Consider the following 25648-nt stretch of genomic DNA (forward strand, 5'->3'; position numbering starts at 1 on the left):
TCAGTCATTTACCAAAATCAGCCTTATCTTAAGAAATACTAGTTAGTTTCACCTTTTCAGTTTATATTCCATTTTTTATCAACATAAAATCCATATTTCGTCCAATTTTCATCTCACAGTAAAAAAAATAAGCCAATGAAATTCAAAAGTGCAGGTGGGTGGGGTTAGTTCTACCTTTTCTGTTTATATTGCACTATTTATCAATATAACATCCACTTTTTAATAAAATGAGTGATCGAGAAGAAAACTGGGTGGGTGGGCGGGGCCACTTTGAAGTTCCTTTTAGCGTAGATTCCACCATTTGATAAAATAAAATTCAATCTTCATCTCACAATAAATAATAAACCAATGAAATTGAAAAGTGGAGATGGGTGGGGTTAGTTTTACCTTTTTTGTTTAGATTCAACAATCGGTCAATATAAAATCCACTTTTTGTCCAATAAAGTGAGCGATTAAAAAGAAAACGGGGTGGGTGGGCGGTGCCACATTGAAGTGTTTTTAGCGTAGATTCGACTACTTGACCAAATAACAATTCAATCGCTAAATATTTCATGATTAATAGAGGAGATAAACAAATAAATTTTAGTGGACATCGTGTAATTATTTTTTTTTTTTGAAAAACCTACATGCATAAGATTAAAATTTTAAACAGATTATGATTAAATCACAAATAATATAAATTTCAAGCGAGTTTCACCTAACACAATTTTGAAATTACGTGCTCAAAACAACTTTAAAATACAGCTAAAATTTCATAATAATCAGTCTAGTAGTTTCGGAGATCATCTGCCCAATAAAATGATTAATAAACAGACAGACGGAACCTTCATTCTCGTATTTTTAAGTACTTGTGAAACGTTGAAAACACATGAAATTAGATATTTGTCAAAGTTACTTTACTTTAAAAATAAAAATTTCAGAGCAACAAACATTGTTGCATTTATCTAAAATTAAATACAGAGTGTTGTGTTTTTAAAGCGTAATATACATCTTTTTTTTTAAGAAACAACTTATATACTTTTACATATTTTTGATTGACCGCCCCTCAGGTTTTACAATCACAGTTTATTTTTTAAATTACAATGCGACGTTGCCAAATTTTTAAAATTTTCTTGAAATTGTTTAGCAACAGAAGTGTTCATAAAAAATAGGGTTAATTTAAAAACTGTCTTGCAATATTTTGTGGAGAAACAAATAGAAGGACGCGTTTATTGTGCTACAGATGAAATTAAATTTCCATATACAGAGTGTTCATAAAATATAATTAAGTATTATAATTTTCAAATGTCGACATTTCAGTTTAAATAGAACACCCTATATTTTATTACTTTTTTGTTCACTTTCTTCTTTGTTAAGTATTTTGTATATTTAAAGTTGATAGTTACTGAAATTTTTTACTTTTTTAATAGACGCATCGACATATTAAAAGATTGAGAACAAAAAAATAAAGTAAAATACAGTAATAAATTGCAGGGTGTTCTAATTGAAAAAATTGAAATATCGATATTTGAAAGTTGTAAAGTTTAGAATTTTCTTATAGACAATCAGTGTATTCCATTGCCAAAAAAATTGCAAAAAATTGGAATTACGTGGCTACGTCGCATTGGATTTTCAAAAGTAAATTGTAGTTAAAAACCCTAGGAAGAGGCTAACGAGAAAATATAAAAATATATAGGGTGTTTCATTAAAAAAAGACTAAGTTATGTGTTACACGTTAAAAACAGAACACTTTGTATATAAAAATAATTTTAGACTATAATCCTCAAAGAACCTTACAACTTTGGTCTTTGACTTTTTTTGTATCTCTAATAAATAATTATTCACTAAATATTTCATGATTAATAGAAGAGATAAACAAATAAATTTTAGAGGATATCGTGTAATTAATAGGTAAATTTACTTATTACTTTTTTTTTTTGAAACATCTGCATGCGTAAGATTAAAATTTTAAACAGATTATTATTAAATTACAAATTATATAAATTTCAAGTGAGTTTCACCTAACAAAATTTTGAAATTACGTCCTCAAATTTTTGGTGGAGATGAATAAACAAATTTTAGGTAACGTTTCAACATCTACAAAACAACTTTAAAATACAACGAAAATTTCATAATAATCAGTCTAGTAGATTCGGTGATCGTCTGCCTAATAAAATGGTTAATAAACAGACTACTTGTGAAACGTTGAAAACACATGAAATTAGATACTTATTTGTCAAAGTTGCTTTACTTTAAAAATAAAAATTTCAGAGCAACAAACATTGTTACATTTATTTAACATTAAATTAAACCTAGCATTTGCCACATATCGCTATTTTTATTGGTCAATAGTGCTTATTAGTGTTATTAGAGAAATTTAGTGTAGGTATGTGAAGAAACTCTTTTTCCTGCCCGACATAAAATTTTATCACAATTATTGTAACAATAGTGTTTACTTATCTATTCAATAGCTAAGTTTACCACAACTTGAACTTCATCTATACATGCAAGTTTTTTTCTAAGCACATTTTGACAATTATTTTTTCGAAATTTGAGTTCACTGTAGATTGCAAGAACGCTACAATCAAGGGAAAATCTGCTTTCAGAGAAATTTATTAATAAAACTTATATCACTTTTGATGAAGCAATAATCTGTAGGTCGGTCGTGTCAGTGCATTATTGATACTTATTATCTGATACTCATCTAACGTAACGCCGTGATCATTTCGTCAGCCAATGAAAGAACTAGTCATTCAAAATACTGTAAGTGCTAAAGATTTTTAAACTCAAAATTTCTATGTTTTCTTACAATGTAATCTTTCAGTTAGATACGATTTTATTAATATTTTAATAATTTTATTAAAAAACTATAAATTTGTCAGTCGGACTACCGGGTTTTTTGAGTGCTAAAATTCACTGACCCCACGTGTACCCAATTAACTTAAACAGTTACCAAAAGATGACTTAATTTGACGCTAAAGGCAAGATCCGAACAGGGTCTTTGTGGGACCTTCGTCTTCGCAAAAACCACTTCTTCAGCAAAGCAATAAAAGTTAAAAGACTTTTCAGGAAGTATTAGCTCTAATCTAATCTGGAAAGCTCTAAGCCATCATTTACAAGCCGATATCTCGAGAAACCTGTAAATGCCTGTTAATAATTTAATTACGCATCAACTCTGGTACTCTCCTCTTCCATTAATCTAACACGACATGGAAATGACGTCGACTTAATTATTCCGTTTTTTCATCTCCGATCCAAAAAAGGGCAAACGAGTTCTGATCATAAACGCTCATTCCGCTGATTTTATTGCACCGACAAGCAATTTAATTGGAAAATGTCCGCATTCAAAAACACCAGTCTGCACGAAACAATATCGTAAAGCAAATTTGTTACGATTTATCATGTTAATTGCGTAATGAACGCGATTTCTTCGACTTCATCGGATTCGAATCCAATACAAAATTGCAAAACGTTCGCTGCGAATGTACCAATTAAGGAAATTATTGCTTTCTAACTAGAAATGTCTCCGATTATTTAGCAATTGCAGAAAAATGGATATCTTCATTTAGCGCTTCCTCCTAGAGCGGCCGCACTTCCTGCACCATACATCGCTCGAGCCAATTAAGAAAAAGCTAATTCGCTTAATTTATTATTGACAATAGTAATTTTTCTTTCAACGAGTCGAGATAAATCTCGCTAACAACGAGGAAAAGAATTCGAGGTGAGGCAAGAGATTGCCAAAACATAACAGTCATCTCGGCTACCGTGCTATGATGAAAGAGCTGCAATTAAAACCGGAATTTATGTCTTGGATGAGCAAGATAATTGCAATCTTTCTGTTCTTACATCACTAAATTTCCAGCTTAACCTTGGAAGAAGTTCGACTGGGTTTCAGCTGAAAGCTGGTATGTTGCAGGCCATCGTCTTTCTTTTGTGCTGTCATTAAACATGCGTGGCGTAGCGTTATAAATCCACGTCAAGGACGCACTGTTCATACGAATTTTAGACAGTTTCATCATTTTACTCACGCAAAGCCTATGGAGAAATTCATCAAGTTGACAATAATTAATCCGTAATTTGCGAAGACACCTGCTATAACGAAAGCGAAAGCAGGAAGAAATCGATGGTGATTTCAATGCCGAGGGTTCGTCGCTTATCTCGTTATTGAAGTCTCCGTGCACCGAGCTATTGTTTCAGTTTTTTACGTGTCAGCCTGAAAGATTAATTTCCAGGCCTTGATTTATCCTCATCCCAATTGAATAAACGAAGCTGTAAAGCGATCCAAACATAGCTAGCAAATCATCGCTCGAAACGGGTTTATTTTTTTCGATAGGAGGAACACATCATAAATCATTTGTTTGGAGCGAAGAATGTTCGTAATCTCACACTTGAAGTAATGCGATACATTAAGGGCTCGCCTTGATTTATATAAATGACATCCACTTCTTCATCACATTCCTATGACTACCATAATTTCGAGATTTATCCACCGGAAGCGTTATTATACATTGCGAACAATTAAGTAAGCGCGCGGAGCTGAAATTTAATTCAACTGCTTCATTACGTATTAACTCAATTTTTGACATTTAATCATATGTAATTTGCATTTAAATTACCGGCCAAGGACGGGATTTCGCGGTGCATGATTTACTGCTTAATTGTATGGAATTATGGAAGAGAAAAGGAAAAATTTCAAAGCAATTAAGAAAAAATTTTAGGTTTCAGGATAACCAGGTTGCAGACTGTAGCCACTTGTTGAGCTTTAACATGAACATGGAAATTACGATTTTAACACGCAAGCAGTGGTGGAACATTTGAATTGAATTATAAAATTAGTTCACACATTCATTTTGCTGATTATATACTCTACGTCAGAACAATAGGCTGTACTATGATTTTAAAAGTATGTATTCATTCGATGAAAGGAAGTTACGTATGCGATGATCTAATAAGACCTTTTAATTTTTTCAAATTTCGATTAGCTTTTTAATGTTTCGACTTTGCTGTGAATAATCAAATGGAGCGCTGACATTGCCCCCATAAATATTGTTACAACGGTCGCACCTACCCACCCGTGTCCAGACGCAGCTGGCCTGGGCCTCTTTAATGTTACTTAATCAGATATGTTAGGGGAATTCTTTCAAACAAAACACTGGTTTCACTGAAGTATATAATAATAGTAATAAAATTAATGAACTTTATTGTGTTTAGAGTAACAATAAAATTTACACCCGTCGTTTGGCATATGTGTGTTGGGGATATTTTTATTCGGCTGCAACTCACATTAAAAACACGACGTGATTGTGTAGAAATATAATTTTGCAAGACCGTATTGTGTTATTTTAGGCGAATAAGAATGGCAAAGCCGGATACAGAAATACGATAACCGGAACTAGAAATATACGTTGTAACGTAAATATAGTACTTCGGGTCGTCAAATTCCGAACAAAGCCGTATTTGACCTAATTTGTAATGAATTTAACTGAAGTTGTAAGATTTTTATCAGGCCGGTTATTCGAACCGTACATGACACTAACATTATTAGTATCTATACAAAATAGTAGTGTGTAAAATTCAAGACGTGAAGTTGTTTTTGATCGTTGTCAATTTTATAGAATAAATAAGTTATACAAAGATTGAACGAATTAGTAATAAATTAATACATGCAACTGAGCATCAAATATCGAGAGAGTAACAAAAACCACGATTAAAAACCGCCATGGATCTCTGAACATTGACAATATATCTGAGAGAATTTTCGTTTCGTCCGATAAAGGTTTGCAAGTTTGAGTTGAAAATTCAAAGACAAACTTCCAAAAAATTTTAGCCGTCTTCGATCTTGTTTTTTGTCTATCTGTCTGTCTGTCTGTTTGGTGTCTGTATTCATTTATATTAGACATGTAATCTCTGAAACTATTGAGCTTATTCGTGTCAAATTTTGTATGTATATTAGGAATATCATGTAAATGAATAAACGCTAAGTAAAATTTAGCTAATCATCCCACCACCAATGAGATGACGTCATATCCAAAATTTATAATAATAAATTTTTTAGATTTTATAAAATATGAGACTCTTGCATTTATTATATGCGAATCCGTCTCGAATTTTCACCCTAGATAACCAGGATTTTTGGAAAAAACCTGTATAACAATATTTTGCAATTTAACTTTGAAACAAAACCCAATGCTCTGAAATCTTGTAAATATTTTAAGGTTATCGTAATCATGGTAAATCATAATTAATTAATTAATTAAAACCATGTATATTAAGCAAAACAGGCAAATTATAACCCCCCCCCTCCACCTGCCCTGTCTCAATTGTGATGATTTTTTTGTTATTCGTCGTGAGCCAAGTGGGCGGAGGTTAACTGCAAAATCCATATTTTCTTACAAACATTTACCATTTCAAACGTGTTTTAGTTTTGTAAGAATAAAAAATCGTCACAATTAAGATGGGGTGGGTGGGCGGGGTTTATAATTTGCCTGATTTTCTTAATAGACATAGTATTCTTTGAGCAACAATACTTAAAAACATGTTTTTAATCTCTTGTAACGAAATAAATATTTTGCAGTTAAGCTCCGCCTCCTTGGTTCACGGCGAATAAAAAAAATCATCACAATTGAGATAGGGCGGGTGGGCGGGCTGACATTTTGCGTTTTTGTTTTACTATGTGTAAACTTCTTTTCACAGCCTGAAACTTAAAACATGTTAAAAGTGGAAAATTTGTACAAGGAAATATATTAATATTAGGTTCCGCCCCATAATTTCAAAATCCATATCTCTTTCCAAAAATGTACCATTTTAACCATGTTGTTAAGTTTTTAGTTGTGAAAAGTTGACTAAAGTTAAGAAAAAAAAAAGGTAAAATATAAGCCCCGCCCACCCGCCCTATCTCTATTCTAATCTGATGATTTTTTTTATTCGTCGTAAGCCGAGGTGCGGAGCTTAATTGTAAAATCCTTATTTTCCTACGAAAAATTATCATGTAAAATATGTTCTTAAGTAATCAAAGCTAAATGTATTAATTAAAAAAAAAACTAAAAGAGAAATCCCACCTATCTCTCTCGATTTCAATCGTGATAAATTTTTCATTCGTTGTCAGACCGAGGGGCGGAGCGTAATTGCAAAATCGATATTTCCCTATACAAATTTACCATTTTAGACATGTTTTAATTTTCTTGTTGTGAAAAGATGACTACACATATTAGAAAGAAAAGTAAAATGTAGCCCCGCCCACCCACCCTATCTCAGTTGTGATGATTTTTCTTATTCGTCGTGAGCCAAGAAGACAAAGCTTAACTGCAAAATCCTTATTTTTCTACGAGAAATTAAAAACATGTTTTTGGGGGCTTAATTGTAAGATTATTATATTATTTTTCTACAAGAATTTACCATTTTAAACATGTTTTAATTTTCTTGTTTTGAAAGGACAACTACGTATATTAATATTAATATCAATTCTGATTATTATTTTTTTATTCGTCGTGAGCCAAGAAGGCGGAGCTTAATTGCAAAATCCTTAATTTCTACGAGAAATTAAAATAGGTTTTTGAGTATCGTTTTATTCATACCCATACCTGGTCTGATCTAAATAGTAATGAAATTTTCATTCGTTGGCAGACCTAGGGGCGGAGCCTAATTGCAAAATCCATATTTTCTTAGAAACATTTACGATTTTAAACGTGTTTTAGGTTTCCAAGAAGAAAAAAAACCATCACAATTGAGACGGGGCGGATGGGCTATTATTTTTATATTTTGCCTTGTTGTTTTAATGTGTAGACTTCTTTTTACAACATTAAACTCCAGTCATGTTTGGGGTGGAAAATTTGTATAAGGAAATTAGGCTCCCCCCCATAATTTCAAAGTCCGTATCTCCTTCCAAAAATGTACCATTTTAACCATGTTTTAAGTTTTTTGTTGTGAAAAGATGGCTATGTATATTTAGAAAAAAAAGTAAAATATAAATCCTCTTTGAAATATGCAAAATATTATGACTGTATACTTGTGATTTATCAAGGCACTCATACTTTTTAGAATTATTTATACAGGGTGACTCAAAAAATTAATAAAGGGTCAATTTATTTTATTGATTAAATCAGGAAAATTGAATTGAAAAATTATTTTTAGTCAAAATATATCTTTTATCCCCATCAAAAAATTGATGACGTCATCTCAAAATGAGCCTATATTTGTGATTTATCATTGCATTAACAGTTTTTAAATCTTGATTAAGTCTATTTTCCCGAAAATTTGGGAATACAATACTGTTGTCATTAGTATTACACTGCACCTACCCATTTTGAGAAGTGAAAACTCATTTGAAATATAAGCGCAGCGTGCTTCTTTATATTTTATAATTTTTCGAAAAAGGTGGATTTGTTTTATTGTACTTCCGTGGAGAGGAAAGTTCTGTCGAAATCAACCTTCGACCACTTTTTTTAAACTTGAATCAAATAATAAGTTTGACTTAAGAAACGAGAAGGGTGAACTGTGTCAGAAAAAAATTAAATTTCTTTTATTGCAATCACATAATATGTATATTTGGGTCCCTCGGTCATAATTTTAGCCATGAGTTTTTATACAGGGTGCTCATTAAACATGCGGCCAAAATTGAGGGGTTATTCGTTACTTTAAGATTTTTTTGTTTTGTAATGATTTTCGAAAAAAAACACTTGGTTTGGAAGATATGGGACGATAAAAGTCAAGTAAAACGGACTTGAATTCCACAACCAATGTTCCACAAAAATCACACCATTTTGTAGAATACTTGGGCTTTTTCATTATTTTAATAAGTAATTGTAATTTCATTAATGTTTTTTAAAAATCCATGTTCCTAGCTTGTAAAAACCTGAGGATGACTTCAATATGTAATAAAGTCGAAACATGTCGTTATCAGTCAGCCTCCTAATGAAAAACTTCGCACGTTCATGAGGCGGAAAACAACCCCAAATCAACTAAAAGGACTTGAATATTTAAAATTTTTATTTATGAGCTCATTTACTATTCCATCGGATAATGAAGAAGATTTGAGAAATCGGATAATTGAAGGATGTAATGCAATTCATAAATAACCTTGGTATTTTTGAAAAAGTTCCGTCAATCAATTAGAAGAAAATTGGATGCATGCATCCTAGTTGGTGGTAGTCATTTTGAGCAGTTTTTTTAGCGCTTTTTATCTTTGAAACACACTGTTTTTCCGAAAATTATCGAAGGACAAAAGAACTGGTAGAAGGTTATTCTCAGTTTCTCAATACATGCTTAACTTCGACTGTTTATGTTAATACTTTGAAAGAATTCGACTATTAACACGTTCAGATAACAAGTATCAGCGATGAAATTTGTGTTAAAGAAAATGAAATTTGATCGATTTTGCCTCCTCAACGCATTAGTCATTCGTTTTTTCCCAAAACTGGATGTCTAGCGTAAACACTCAAATATTTGTAGAACATTTATTCATTCGGTAAAACTTAAATTATAAAATTTTGTAACAAAGTTTTCCAGAAAATCTGGATCTCTACGGTAAAAACTCGAACGAATTCATAAATCGCAAGTGCAGGAGTACGTTATTTCAAAAAATTTAAATAACGTTTATTCGGAAAATTGTAACATGGCGTTATCATTTTTTGGGAAGGCCCCAAACGAATAAATTTTGATTCACGATTTATCATGATTCACATAACCTTAAAAGCTTTACAGCTTTTACAATTTCAAAATTAAATTTTAAAATGTTGTTATACAATTTTGATTCCATTCCTTTCCCAAGAACCTGGATATCAAAGGTAAAAACTGCACACGAATACATAAATCACACTTTCTAAAAAATTTAAAGAACTTCTGGATATCGAATTTTACAAGAAAATGAATTCAATTAATTTTCAAAAATAGTTGAAAAATGGTCGTAAATGTCAAAAGTGCCAACATCAGTCTTATCCTATAAAATACTAGCCCCGCCCACCCACCCTTTATTTTCTTAGAGGGTAAGGCATTTATCAAAATCAGTCTTACTTAGCAAGTATTACTTCACCACAAGTGTAAAATGATAATAATGTTTTTGGAGGGGAAAAAATTGATTAACGATTTATCATGCTTAACCTTGAAACATTTGCAAAATTTCAAAGCACTTGGTTTAGCAGTTTCAAAGTTAACTTAGAATATAGTGTAAAATTTAATTAACATTGACTAATGGAAATTTTGGAGATTATGTTATTCTGTTGTTGATGGGAATGATTAGCCAAATTTTGGTTACCATTTTACGTTTTACCATCTACATAATATTTTTCTAACGAAAATTGACCCAGACGATGGACAGACAGACAGACAGACGGAAACGGGAGACCAATTTTTTGTACTCTAAGGGTCAGAAACGTCGAGAAAATGTGAAAGCAGCCAGTCGCCCGATGAACTCGGTTACAATACTCATGGTTGGGAAGTAAAACTCTTAAATCAACCCAAGGAATAACCCCCGAATTTTTACCGATGCTTAGTAAACACTCTGTATACCTGTATGTAATTATTTCAAAACATTTTCATATTTATTCTAATTTTAAGATTTTTATTAAAATATATAGATGTGAAAAACTAATGGATCATTTTCATGGCTTTTGGAATATGAAAAAGTAGGTCTCCTATTTCTGTTTGTTGACGATATTATTAGACTATTTATTTATTTGTAACTCCGAAATTGGCAAACATATTGTTCTGAGATTTTAGATTAATTTTGGGAACATCATGTATGGTGCTTCATCCAGATTAAAAAAGTGATGACGTCATCTCAAAATTTAAATTACTTAAATTTAAAATATTAATTAAACAAACTTTTCACCATATTTCTTAATAAATGCTACCGTAGGGTTAGTATATTTCTCGAACATGAACTATTCGAATAATGAGAATTGTCTAATATGGGCAAGAAGTACCTTGTGATTTTTAAAATTTTTGCTCTAGTTGGCCATGACGTCTACGACAGTCGTGTAATTGAAACCACTGATGTAAACGTCATGAACAACTAAAGAAGAAATTTAAAAAATCACCCGATATACTATTATTAACAAAATGTTTATATTTTTAATATGTTAATTTAATTTAATTTTGTTTTTTCTTGGATACAATATTTACATGTATACAATTTCTTAGAGTCTACTTACTCGGTACAAAACTCTTCTTTTCCAAAGAACCATTCAAGTATTATTATCATTATTATTATTTTGTTTATACAGGGTGTTTAAAAACAACTTATTTTATCGGTTAATTTAAAAACTAAGGACTATAGAAGAAGGTGGACTCATTTTTTATCCATGTTTTTCTTGACACAGTATATAAATTCTTTAAAACCTTAGTAATGATGTTTTTGCTTACGAATGAATGTATTCCTCTACGATTCCCAGGTGTTAATAAGATAAAAGCGATTACACATGCAGATATGAAAAATAGAGGTCAAAAGAAACCGAGCTGAATGAGTTAATTTTTTTACATATAAAATATTCCTCACTCATTTAGCTTCCACTTCTCTACAGGATGTTCGTTTTGGAAATTATCAAAACACAAAATTTGCATTTGTTGAAAGGTAACACCTAATACAAGTATATTTTTATTTGTTTAGATTATTATTTTAGTATTGTTAAAGGCTTCTTGTGACAAACTAACAGCAATTTTTTTGTTTTTGTAAAATAATGTTAACAGTAAAAATGTGCTTTCAACAATGTAAAGGAGATGATTTTCAATGTTGTAATCAGATTTGGTTAATTATAACTTGTCTAGATCTAGGAGAGGCTCAGCATCCCTTAGCCTCCCCTAGCTACAGCCTTGTCTGGAGGTATGAAATATCGAGAAAATATGAATGTACCAAATCCCCGAAAATTTTGATATGACGCCATCAATTTTTTGGGGGAATAAACAGATTTATTTTGATTAACAATTTCCCATGCTTACAATGACTTTAAAACGTCTGCAAGATTTCAAAGCATTGAGTTTTGCAATTCTTGATTTATTCAATAAAATAAATTCACTGATTTATTAATTTTTTTGAGTCACCCTGTATAAGCAAATCCAAAAAAATATGAATGGAATGATAAATCACACGTACAGACTCATCATGTTTTCTACATTTTAAGTAAATGTATTTCGATTAAAAATTTATCATGCCTATCATCTGCAAGATTTCAAAGCATTCGGTTTAGCAGATTCAAAATTAAATTGCAAAATGTTGTTTTATAGTTTTGATTTTTTTTCCAAAAATCTGCACGTTTCGAGTAAAAACTCAACACGGAGTCATAAATTACGTGTGTAGGACTATGTTATTTTATACAATTTAAAACCCATTTACTATGTACAATTTTGAAGTGACGTCATCACATTATTGGTGGGGATGATTAGACAAAAGAAAAAAAAATACAAAATTTGACAACAATCGGCCCAGTACTTTCGGAGATTATCTGTCTAATAAAAATCCGTAACCACAGACACACAGACGGACAGACAGACGGACAGACAGACGGACACACAGACAGACCGACAGACGGCAAAGGAAGACCTATTTCTTCGTACTCTAGGGGTGATGAAAGGTCGAGAAAACGTAAAGGTAGAGAGTCGTCTGATGGTCTCGAAAAACAACAATAAAAAATGTATTCCAAATTAGACCTTAAGACCCGCCCTACAATCATTATAAATACTCCAGTTCTAAACTCAAATTCCTCTATACCCTCCCACCGTTTCGTTCCTTTTTCCCACCTGCCAGCAGCAATCAGCCACACGATCCCCATCGTAGCGGCCATTAGATCTTATCACAACACCCATCCGACCAGTCGCCGAACTCCCATAAAATAATTAACGATCGTTTATAAGAGCCATCGCCCATAAAGCTCAGCCGGTGCTTTTTTCCAGGAGTAGGCAGAAAGCATCGCTGGTTCGCGATGTTGCGATGAATTCGCCGCTCCCGTCAAGTCCACGTTCCCGCAGCCAGGCAGGGGGCCGGCGCGTCGGCGGCCGCTCAGCACTGCACTCGGATTGCCCGCCGGAACCGGAGGACTCGCCCGGCCTGGGACAGAGATCGCTTTCTTTGGTGAGTGTTGGCTTTCGTTTCGAGTTTCGTATTCTCTTTTTGTGCGCGAGCAGACGGTCACGAAGTCGTGCATGAAGAAGAGGAAAGGTCAGTGGTCGTGAGGAGGCAATTGAGGCGGACGTGACGGATGGGGTGGGTCACTGTCAAGGGGAGTAGGCAATTAAGATGGAATTACTCCATTTTGGGAGATGGAGGAATGGGCGGTGTAGGAGTGTGGGAAAGAATGATTTTTGTTATGCAGGCGGTGGGTTTGGCTTTTTTTTTGCTGTTGTGGTCTTGGTAACTGGATGGTACAAGATGGTTAAGGTCGGAAAAAGATGTTCTGTTTTTTGATTATTTGTATTTTTTGGGAAAGTCTACGTTTTTTCATTCATCTGCTAACAAATAATTATGTAAAACAATTTTTGGGACACTAAAATACTTAACATCATTCATTTGAATCTATTATATTTCAGAATAATTTTCATGCCTCTGTTCTGTAGTTTTCGTAGTATTCATATTTTAAATAATTATGCGAATTACTTATTAGGGGAACATTAGACATTCTCGAGAAGTAAGTATAATTATTTAGACATTTTCGATTTTATTACCATTAATTTGTATATTAAAATAAAATCACAGGATCTGTTATTCGTTGTCTTGTTTTTACTTATCGAGCTAAGTTGTCAAATTTTGTGTGTATTTAGAACTACCTTATAGAACCAAAAATTGGCTAATCGTAAGTGCCAACAATTTGATGACGTCATCTCCATAAAATCACAAAAGTAAATTTGTTTTTATTTTTATAGAATAAGATACTCCAGAATTTGTAGTGTATGAATCTGTGTTGAGTTTTTTGAAAAAATCAAAATTAACAACATTTTCCAATTTAACTTAAATTGCAAAATCGAATGCTCTGAAATCTTGCAAACTTTTTAAGGCTATCGTAATCATGGTAAGTCGTTAATCAAAAATGATTCGTTTATCCCTTTCCAAAAAATTGATGACGTCATCTCAAAATTTTGACGAATAAATCCTTTCTGAAATATGCCAAATAGTATGACTCTAAACTTGTGGTTTATTAATGCACTTACAGGGTAACTAAAAAAATTAATGAAAGGAGTCTATTGTACTGATTAAATCAAGAAACACTTACTCCATTTTCCGGAAAATTTGGGAATACAGTACTGTTATTACACTGCATGTATCCAAATTGATATACCTAATGACGTCATCACAAAATTTTGTAAAGAAAAAACTCAATTCGAAAATGGTGGATATGTTTCATTGTACTTCTGGAGCGAGGGAAGTTCTGTCGAAACAACTTTCGACCAATTTTTTTTTATACTCCTGAACGCCCAGTGTTTATCGATTTTTTTACCGCATTGCTGGAATATTTTACGCATTGTCTACGCAAAAACCGAAAAACTCATTTGCAACAAACTATCTTTATTTTGACTTATAAGGGTTATAAAATAAATAAATAAATAAAATTAGCAAAATCAAATATTATTTTTCGAAAATGTGGATTTATTTACTTTCAACCAATTTTTTTTTTATCAAAATTTTTCGTTTTTCTTTTTTCTTCGACTGTAGAATTTTTCGTTTTTATACTTTCTTTAATTTGTCAATTTTTCCATTTTTCAATGTTTCGGTTTCATAATTTTGCCTTTTTTGGGGAATTTTAATTTTTTCAATTTTTCAGTTTCTCGACTTCAAAGTTTTTCACTTCTTTCTTTCTTCAATTTTTCGATTTGCAATTTTTAGATTTTAGAATTTTTTATTTTTTTCCATTTTCCTGATCTTTTATTTTTAGTTTTATCGATTTTATATTACAGTTTTTAGTTTTTCATTCCGTTTATTTTTTAATGTTTCTTCAATTTTATAATTTTTCGTTTATTCAATTCTTCAAATTTTCAATCCTTGGTTTTTCAAATCCTCGATTTTGTAATTCTTAGATTTCTCAATTATCCGATTCACCGATTTCTTCTTTCAAAATTTTGATTTTATACTATTTCGGTTTTTTGGAATTTGCACTTTTTCGATTTTTAAGTTTCTCAATTTTTAATCTTTCGATTTTTCAATTATTCGTTTCTTCAACTTTTTAAGTTCTTGATTTATACTTTTTCATTTTTTCATTTGTGATTTTTCGATTTTAGGGTCTTGCACTTTTTCCATTTTTTGATTAGGAAAGTTGAAAAATCGAAAAACTAAAAATGAAAAATCAAAAACTCGGAAAAAATTGAAAAACTGCAAAAACGAAACATTCCAAAATCGAAGAACTGAATAAACGAAAAATCGAAAAAATTAATGAATCGCAAAATTGGAAAGAAGAAAAAACGAATCCAATCGAAGAATTGGAAAATCCAAAAATTATACCTTCGAAAAATTATAGATTCTTCAAAATTGTGAAGTCGAAACACTGTATAATTGAAAAATCGAAAAATTGAAAAATCGAATAAATGAAAGTTTTAAAATCCAAATAAAATTCTAAAATCGTAAAATTAGAAAAGCGAAATATTTTAAAAATTACAATTATTATGACATATATATTTAAAATAAAACTAGAAAACTTGCAGAGAAACGAAAAACCGAAAAATCGAAAAACTGAAAACCGAAAAATTGCAAACCGAAAAATTAAAAAATAAAGAAAACAACAAACGGAAACGAAAAATTGCGAATCGCAGAACTGAAGAAATGAAAAATTGAAAAATCTAAAAATTGAAAAATTAAAAATTCTAAACTCATGAAATTGCAAATTGAAAAATTGCAAAACCCAAAAGATGGAAAATCGGAAAACTGAATAATTTTAAACTGAAAACTCGTAGATGCATATCGTAAAATTGAGGAATAAAAAAAAATGAAAAATTGAAAAATTGTAAATCGAAAAATTGAAGAAACGAAAAATTAATAAAACCGAAATTGAAAAAACAAAAAATAATAATCGGAACATTAAAAAATCTTGAAATGGTAAAAATTAAGAAAATATGAAACCCAAACCAAAAGCTGTAAATCGAAAATTTGAAGAAATGAAACATTAAAGTATAAAAAAATTGAAAATTTAAAAATGGAAAACTCGGGAAATTTTAAATCGAAAAATTGCAAAATCTAAAAATTGAAACATCAAAAGTTGGAAAATTGAAAAACCGAAAAATTTAAAATTGTAAATTAAAAAATTGAAATGAAAAATTGAAAAGTCGAGATTTAAAAAACAAAAAATTATAAAACATTGAAAAGTCGAGAAACTGTAAAAATAAAGAAAATATGAAACTGAAACCAAAAACTACAAATTCAAGAAACGAAAAATTGAAAAAATTGAATTTGAAAAACAAAAAAAAATATAAAATTAGAACACTGAAAAAATTGAGACACTGTAAAAATAAAGAAACTATTAAACCGAAACCAAAAACTGCAAATCCAAAATTTGAAGTATCGGGAAATTAAAAAATTGAACAATTTAAAATTTAAAAATGAAAACTCGAGAAATTTTAAGTCGAAAAACTGCAAAAATTAAAAATTGAAACATCTAAATAGAAAATCGAAAAACTGAAAAATTAAAAAATGGAAAGTTGAAGAGATGCGTATCGCAAAATCGAAGAAACAAAAAAAATCAAAAAATTGAAGTAACGAAAAACTGAAAAAATTGGGATTGAAAAACCAAAAAAATTATAAAATCGGAACCCTGAAAAATTAATAAACTGTAAAAATAAAGAAAATATGAAACCGAAACCAAAAACTGCAAATCCAAAATTTGAAGAAATGAAAAATGAAAAAATTGAAAAACTGAAAAATTTTAAAATGAAAATTGAAGAGATGCGTTGCATAAAATCGAAGAAACAAAAAAAAAAACAAAAGTTGCGAATCAAAAAAATGAAGAAACGAGAGATCGAAAAAAAAATGAAATTGAAAAAATTGAAATTGAAAAATTGAAATTGAAAAAACAAAAAATTATAAAATGAGAACATTAGAAAATTAAGAAACTGTAAAAATAAAGAAAATATGAAATCGAAACCAAAAACTGCAAATCCAAAATTTGAAAAAATTAAAAATTAAAGAAACGGAAAATTAAAACTTTAAAAATGGAAACCTCAAGAAATTTTAAGTCGAAAAATTGCAAAAACCAAGAATTGAAATGTCTAAAAGTTGAAAAATCGAAAAACTGAAAATTTTAAAAGATATGTATGTCGTAAAATTAAAAAAACAAAAAAAATTGCTAATAAAAATTGAAGAAACGAAAAATTGAAAAAAATTGAAATTGAGAAAACAAAAAATTAGATAATCGGAACATTGAAAAAGGGGGAAACTGTAAAAAAAATTAAAATAAAAAATGGAAACTAAAAATTGAAAATCGAATATTTGAAGAAATGAAAAATTAAAGAATTGAAAAATTGATAATTTAAAAATTGAGTACTGCAAAATCTAAAAAAATTGAAGAAACAAAAAAAAATGAAAAATTAAAAATCGCAAATCAAAAAACTTGAGAAAACAAAAAATTATAAAACCGAAACATTGAAAAATCGAATAATTGAAAAAATAATGAAAATAAAAAAAAACCGAGACGAACAATTGCAAATTGAAACATTAAAAGTTGAAGACTTGAAATTTTAAATCGAAAAATTTGGAAAAAATAAAAACTGAAAAATTCGAAAGTTGTAAAACTGAAAAATTTATACATGAATAAACGAGAAATGGAAAAATTGGGAAATCTAAAAATTGATGAAAAAAAAAAATGAAAAATCAAAATCGCAAATCGAAAAATTGAAAAAAATTAAAATTGTAAAAATAAAAAATTATATAACCGAAACATTGAAAAATCGAATAATTGAAAAAATAAAGAAAGTAGAAAGCCGTAACGAAAAATTGCAAATAGAAACATTAAAAGTTAAAAACACGGGACTTTCAAATCGAAAAATTTGCAAAATCTAAAAATTTAAAAGTTCATAACTTGGAAAATTTCAAAAACTGAAAAATTTGAATTGAAGACTCGAAAGATTGTAAATCGAGAAACTGAAGAAACAAAAAAAATGAAAAATTGAAGAATTGAAAAATTCAAGTAAAAAAAAATCGATATTTACGCAACTGGTTTGTACTTTATAGTGATTAAAAAAAAACAAAAATCACAAACAAAATTATAGAGAAGCGGGATTTATTGGGTACCACTTCAGGGATGAGGGAAGTTCTGTCAAAATAACCTTCGACCAATTTTTTGTTGTTGCATTTATGGCGTTTTATGTAGTTTTGTCTCTAATTTGTAATTTATTATTTTTAAAGTGTGAAAATCTCAATCAAAATCTGATTAACAATATTAATGCAATTATTTACATCATCATAAAAGAAAGTTAATAACGTGTCATCAAGAAGAAAAGCCATGGGCATAGGACACTTCCTTGCGGAGCTTGCAGATTATTTTAACAATTTATTGGGATTTCTTTGTAATCAGACCAAGTTTTAATGTTTTAAATGTTCGAGTTTCAACACCTTTTTGTGTGTTGTTACATTTCTCTAATTAAATCGCCTCTAGAAATGATATCGATTCTTTGCACCACTGCGTCAACTAACCAATTCTGTTATAAAATTTTCCCCCTTTAAACTCTTTTTTACAGTATTATTTATTATACTGGTCCCATCTTCAGTTGATTGACCCGGCTTAAAATTTAAAATTATGACTTCCAGTTCTCTTACTCACCTCATGAATACCTCCAGCTGCCGATTTTTGCTCTATTTTCACCCGTAACGTGATACCGTATAGATTTTGATCGTTTTTCGAAGGAAAACATGCCAATAAATACGAACTAGTATGTACATAAAGCTAATTGGAGTCGCCAACGCAAAAACTTCCCAGTAAAAAGTGAAACAAATATCTGCTTAGAAAATGTTTGGCTCGTGATTTTTATGTGGTTCGAAATGAATTTAAACATTTCTTGCATTTCGAATCTAGAATTTGATTTATTACACTCCACTTACTGGCATATTCAAAATTCAGTGGGTAATAACAGTGAACAAGTAATTGTTTTCGCTGTTTCTTCATGATCTGGAACGGTTTTGCATGAGAGTTTTTCGACATGATACTATAATTTAATTAACATAATTTTGGCAACATTTGAATGCAGAATGTGATGTTTTTGTGTGAGCTGCAATCTAAACATTTGTCATCCATAAAACAGCGAAACTGCAGATTTTGTTGTTTTGTTTGAATAACGTTAAATAAACATATAAGAGAATTTGAATTTTTTTTAGACCATAAAGTTTGAACGACTTTTTATACCAGAAAATATATTTAGAAGTTGCTTTCTTCATTTTGGTGTTTGATCGTTATCTTTGATAATAATAACTGCGTATTTTTTTTAAATAAATAAATTTGCATCACCTAAGTTGTGAATAAAATATTTCGGATAGATAATTACTACAAAATAATTTCTTTAAGACGACTTTTTATTAGTTAAATGTAAGTGCATTATTTTATACAATTTAAACAATACTTAGCAAAACTTTAAAATTACGTCATCAAATTGTTGGTGGGGATGATCAGACGGTTTCACAACAATTCCACCAACAGTTTCAATCTTATAAAAGAATAAACGACAGACAGACGGAAACCAAAGACCGGCATTTTCCTATTGTAGGGGCTATGAAACGTCGATTAAACACAAAATTAGCTATTCGTCAAGGGTTCAAGGTTTTGACGTCATAATAACGATTGTCAGGATAAGATTTCAACGTTTTTTCAACGGGACTGTGTTTACTGGAATATTTGTATATAAACGGTTCTAAGTTATTCGTTATTTTGAATAAATTAAAGACCTAAAAACTTGTAGATTTAAATTTTAAAACCTTGACATTCATTTCCACAAAGTAATTATTTTATCCCTTCCAAGCATTCATAGTAGAAAAAGTCAAAATATGGACACGAATTTGAAAGTTTTGAACGTTACACTTAAAATTAATTATATTATAATCAAATAAGCGAAAATTATCGCAGTCAAAACTCAAAATGCAGCAGCTTTTGTTTGACGTTTTAAAGTGTTATGTATCAATAATGTGATGAAAATTAGATACGCATTCATCATTTCCGTTGAACCCATGCATACATAAATCTGACTACCTACTCATTGAAAGTCAAAATTAGCAACAAGCAAGGTTAGTAAATCATCTTGGGTGTAAATTATTGTAAATAATTTTATTAATATAATACAGTTTTTGTTAATTGAAAGGTAGGATTTGAATAGCATTGACATTACTACCTTTGTTAAAAGTCTACAATTCCAGATTTTTTTTTGTATAATGAAATATAATCCTGATCAAGCCAAGAAGCCAAACTAAGCCTACCACCTCTTCCATTGCAATCATTCAATTAATCTCTTCTCCACCATCCAGCCTTATCAACCACTTTCCATTTCCGATATGTAAATCTCAAGACGTTTCGACAACATTCCGTAGGCGTCATCGTAAACCCGTCAAAACCCTAATCCTCGTTTCGAAACGGCACATTTTACGACACTACAATTAAAACCAGACCAAAAAAATGTAGGTGTGTTGACATTAGCGTTATTTGTCGACAGCTCGTTATTAGATTCCGCACTAATTACCATAGAGGAGGTCGCAGCATTCGGGCTGGCGCCATCAAAGCGTAGGCCGATTCGCATTGTTTCGGTACCAATAACCCACCCATCCGACCTCCGGAATCCCAACAATTTTTCACCGCTTTCGCTATCGAAAAACGGAGCTTTGCAGCTTACAAGCTAAATCTTTTAGAGGCTCGGCTGAATAATTACGGGTGTCGTGCCCACGGAACGGTCAGTGAATAATGACTTGTTTCTGCGAATGCAAATGGCACTTCTCGTGCTTTGATTGCGTTCATTCATCGCCGAGCGGCTTTTGTGGACGCCGGAAGGGTCCGCTCTGGGGCTAGTGATCACTGATCATTATAGATAAGCCGAGTGATATTTTGGAATTACTGAATGGTATTTATAGTGTAGTATATATAGTTTTCACAGGTATAGAATGAGGCAAAACTCAATACATAGAAAATATCCATTTTCGAATCTTACAGTCTGAATCTTCAGACACTCGGCTGCACAATTTCAGGCTCCGTGCCCACGGAACGGAGCGGTCAGTGAGTAACGACTTGTTTCGATGGATGCAAATGGCACTTCTTTAGCTGGGATTGCGTTCATTCATCGTTAAATGTTTTTTGTGTGAGCCGCAAGAGTCCACTTTGGGTCCTGTCTTTATAACTTTAAATTATTGATACGATTCGCAGTCGTACGGTTGCAATACAAGTTGTTATATATTGTTATTACTATTATTACTGCGCTAATAACAGCAACAAACAACTGTAATTTAATAATTACCTGGTTTGAACCGGTTTCGTTGATATATCGAGGTATTCTCTATTCCTCAATGTCCATTAATGCGGTTTTGTCAGTACTGGAAGAATTATTGATGTAATTTACATAAAAATAAGGGCAAAAAGGGAATTCTATCTGTCGTTGGCATCGCGAATGGGTTTTTTGTTTTTAAATCAGATGGTTGTTGCTTATCGTAAAAGGAAATCGCTAAGGTTGGGAGACGTTTTCATAGCTTTTTTTAATTGGTTCATAAAAACATCAATTATCCCTACTTAAAATTAAACTGGTGATAAAACTTGTAAATAATTTGTAATCGAGTCATCCTTGAAATTGAATCCGTATGCCTTCTTTGAAATAAAACGTTTAAAAGCTACGTCATAGAAAAAGTTTTAACAAAATTAATTCTAAATGCCAACAATTTTGTACAGCTAAAGTGTCTTGTGAAACACTTACACTCTTGCGTGATTTTCATTTATGGTTAAGAATGGTGTTTTTCAAAGTCGGGAACAAGAAATAAGGTAATGGTGTCAAATCAGGTGATCGAGTCTCTGGGAGAGTTAATTAAACGGTCGTCATAAAACTCCCTTAAAAAGTTCAACCTTGTTTGAGCTGTATGAGCTGTTGCACAGTCATGCTGAAAATATCCACTCTGCAATTCTTCAGTCTTTAGGATCAAACTGGTCAATTATCGTTTCTCCAAAATAATGAAGATTTTCTGCACTCAACATCCTCATAATTTCCGAAGATTCATTGTTTGATTAAACCAGTTACAATAAGTTGTTTTCTTTTCATAATCAAATACATAGTTAAGTTCTTGAAACAGCTCAACAAGTCAACTTGTTACGAAAGTCTTCTTAAAGGTGTAGGAGGGTTATCATCATGTTAATGTTGTACTCTTTTGAAGAGGCTCATGTGTTTTTTTCTTTGAAAGAATACAAAAGAATCTCAGATTTCTTTATTTATGTTTAATAGTTTAAAAGAATTCTTGGGGCTGCTAGCGTTTGTTTAAACAATAGAAAAAACCTCGAAGGCTCTTTGTGTTTTTTTTTCTTTAATTTTGAAAGAATCTCTGGGGCCCCTAGTGTTTTTTTAGCGTATTAAACAATCTCGGGGCTTCCAGTGTTTTTTTGTCCAAAAGAATATAAAAGAATCTCGGGATCATCAAACAGTGTGGTTCCTAGTGTTTTTTTTTTTAATTAAAAGTTTCTCGGTAGACCCTTGGTATTCTTTTTGAAAGGGCATAAAAGATTCGTAGGGGCCTCCAGTGATTTTTTCTTTGAAACAGTACAAAATAATTTCCTGCCCTCCTAAGGTTTCTTTTTGAAAGAGTAAAAGTATCTTGAGGCCTCCTAGTATTTAATTTTTGAAAAAATTTTACACCCCAAGTGTTTTATCTTTTAAAGGATAAACAAGAATTTCAGAAGCTCCTAGTGTTGTTTTTGCAAAAGGTTTAAAAAAATCAAAATCAAAGAATCTAGAGGGACCCTAGCGATTTCTTTGAAATTTAAATGATACTCGACGACTGTTGGCGGTTTTTGGAAAAAAATTTAAGAATCTCTAGTGTTTTTCTTTTTTAAATTTAAAAGAATCTCTGGCGCCTCTAGTGTTTCTTTTTTTAAAAAGTATTAAAGAATCTCGAGGTCTCCTACCGTTTCTTTTTTTAACCATAAAAGAATCGCGGGGACTCCTCGCGTTTGTTTTTTAGAGCATAAAAGATCCTTAGGAGCCCCAGGTGTTTTCTGCTTTGAAAAAATACAAAAGAATCTCCGAATTCTTTATTTATTTGTAATAGTTTAAAATAATTTCTGGGGCCCCTAGCGCTTTTTAAAGCATAAAAGAATTTCAGGAGGTCTTCGTGTTTTTTTTTTTGTTAATTTAAAAGAATCTTGAAGGCCTCTAGTGTTTTTTTCTTTAATTTTGAAAGAATCTCTGGGGTCTGTAGTGTTTTTTTTTTTTGAAAGAGTATTAAAGAATCTGAGGGGCTCCCAGTGGTTTTTTGTCTGAAGGAAAATAAATGAATCTCAGGATCCTCAAAGAGTTTCGATAGTCCCTAGTGTTTTTTTTATATTTTCAAAAGGGCATAAAAGATTCGTAAGAGCCTCTAGTGTTTTTTTCTTTAAAAGAATACAAAAGAATCTCCTACCCCCCCTAGGGTTTTTTTTAACAGTATAAAAGAATCTTGAGGGCTCCTAGTAATTAGTTTTTGAAAAAAAGAGTTAACAAGAACTCGGAGGCTCATAGTCTTTGGTTTTTGAAAAAGGCTTAAAAAATCTCGATTACCCTTAACGTATTTTTTAAAGAATTTCAAAGTATCTAGAGGGCCCTAGTGGTTGTTTTAGAATTTAAAAGAATCTCGACGATTGTTGGCGGTTTTTGGAAAAGAACTTTAAAGAATGTCAGAAGCCCTCAGTGTTTTTCTTTTTTAAATTTAAAAGAATCTTGGGGGCCCCTAGTGCCGGCGCGGATCGGGGGGGGGGGGGGGGGGCAATTGCACCCCCTGGATCCGCGCCTGACACACGACCGAGGTACTTTATTTTAATCAATTTCAAAATTTTGAAATCGCATTTCATTTTGTAAATACAGTACAACCTCTTTAATCCGAACTCACGATTATCTAAACATCCAGAAATCCGAACAGAGGCTATTTGAAGTTGATGCCTCTTTAATCCGAACAAAAACTCTGCAAACCGAACTGAACTTGAAAACATGCATCTATGTACTTCCAAAAATGACGCAAGATCTTTCTGCATTATGTTGTATGGAATATTATGAAATTTTTAAAAATTGCTATATTTCAATGCACTGAATTAATTAACTCTGGAAAAAAGGATGAAGTTATCGGAGAAATGAGACCCGAAATCTACAAGAGAAAGTATTTGGTTAAATTTCGAAAGTCGTCGAAAATGGGTCGAAATTTGCATGAGAAAAATTTCATTTTTGAAAAAGTTTCCTAAAAATTCTTAAAAATTCAGGGATATACCGGGTGTCTGGAAAATGGCGGATTAACTCTCCACTACGCTCTTAACAATCAACTGGTGAGTCTGGGAAAAATAGTAAAAAAAAATCCTTCTCACATTTTGGGGGAGTTATGACGATTTTAAAATTGGTTCTTTTGCTACGGGTAACAACTAAACAACACATTCATTATCACAATAACTAGTAATAAAACTTTTAGTTAATACTTCTTTTGCCCATGACCATGTGTAATTACCATTTCAGTTAGAATGCACAAAGATATAGCTATGTTGTTTTTGCAATAATTTGATAAAATTCCATTTGACAACAATGTTTGTCTGATATAAAGCGAAGGTGGATTTCAGTCACTATCGTTACAAAGAAACCAGAAAGTAAGCCGGAAGGATTCACGGATTAGGTGTGTGCAGTGTTACCAATTTTACTTTTATAAAATTATGTTTTTTTCGTAATGTACAGCATAAAGAATTTTTTTATTATTTTTTCGAGACTCCCGAAACCCCCGTATATAACGTACTGAAGAGTTAATCCGCCATTTTCCAGACACGCGGTATATCCCGACGTGCTGATTCCAAAAATATACCATGTTTTTTTAACGGAGCAATATTTTCGGAAAATTCGCTGTGAAATTTGAATTTTTCGAAATTTTTAAAAATTGCGATATTTCAACTGGGCGATTCTGGAAAAATGGTTTAAGTTATCAAAGAAATGAAGCCAGAAATGACTTCTGAGGCCCAAAATCTACAAGAAAATATATTTAGTTAAATTTCGAAAATCGTCGAGCATGGGTCGAAATTTGCAAATGGAGGTAATACGAATACATAATGGAAAATTTCATTTTTGAAAAATTCATCTAAAAATTCTGAAAAAATTCAGGGTATAGATCCCGGGGTGCTGATTCCAAAAAGATACCGTGTCTAAGGTCACGGAATAATATTTTTTTAGAATGTATCCATTGTTGCTTAAGAATTCTTTAATTTTATTTAATAAAATTTAGGTTTATTTCTTGAAGTTTGTTTTCAGTTGTGTATGAAGTTGTTATTCGTTTCCCTTTCAGATTTTTGGGAAAATTTCTGATCCGAGCACACCTTTTTCCCCAATTAATTAGGATTATCGAGATTCTACTGTACACTGTACGTGTAATGAAAAAAACCAAATGTCACCCATGTTATGTAAAAAAGAATATACTAGCTAAAATTTTATAAATTTTTTTGTTTAAAACGAATTTCTGGGAGATAGGTACAATCGCACAAACATTGCCCCCCCCCCCCAAACGAAATCCTGTATCCGCGCCTGTCCTAGTGTTTCT

At 31.3% G+C, this 25648-nt stretch overlaps 1 protein-coding gene across 2 annotated transcripts in view; it reads left to right on the forward strand.

The window, feature by feature from the left end:
* The window catches only part of Sprt (sprite), a 71444-nt gene that overhangs the window by 7372 nt on the left and 38424 nt on the right, over nt 1-25648 (forward strand). Inside the window, exon 2 of one of the 2 annotated variants that reach the window (XM_064074258.1) lies at nt 12862-13039. The exons of the other annotated variant lie outside the window; for it this stretch is intronic. Within the exon in view, the coding sequence (XP_063930328.1) occupies nt 12899-13039 (141 nt within the window). The 5' untranslated portion in view covers nt 12862-12898. The remainder of the gene's footprint in view (nt 1-12861; nt 13040-25648) is intronic. 2 annotated transcript variants of the gene reach the window in all.

Source organism: Zophobas morio, unplaced genomic scaffold (genome assembly GCF_036711695.1).
Source record: "Zophobas morio isolate AGI-343-1 ecotype UQ-CSIRO unplaced genomic scaffold, CSIRO_AGI_Zmor_V1 ptg000004l, whole genome shotgun sequence".
NCBI lineage: Eukaryota > Metazoa > Arthropoda > Insecta > Coleoptera > Tenebrionidae > Zophobas > Zophobas morio.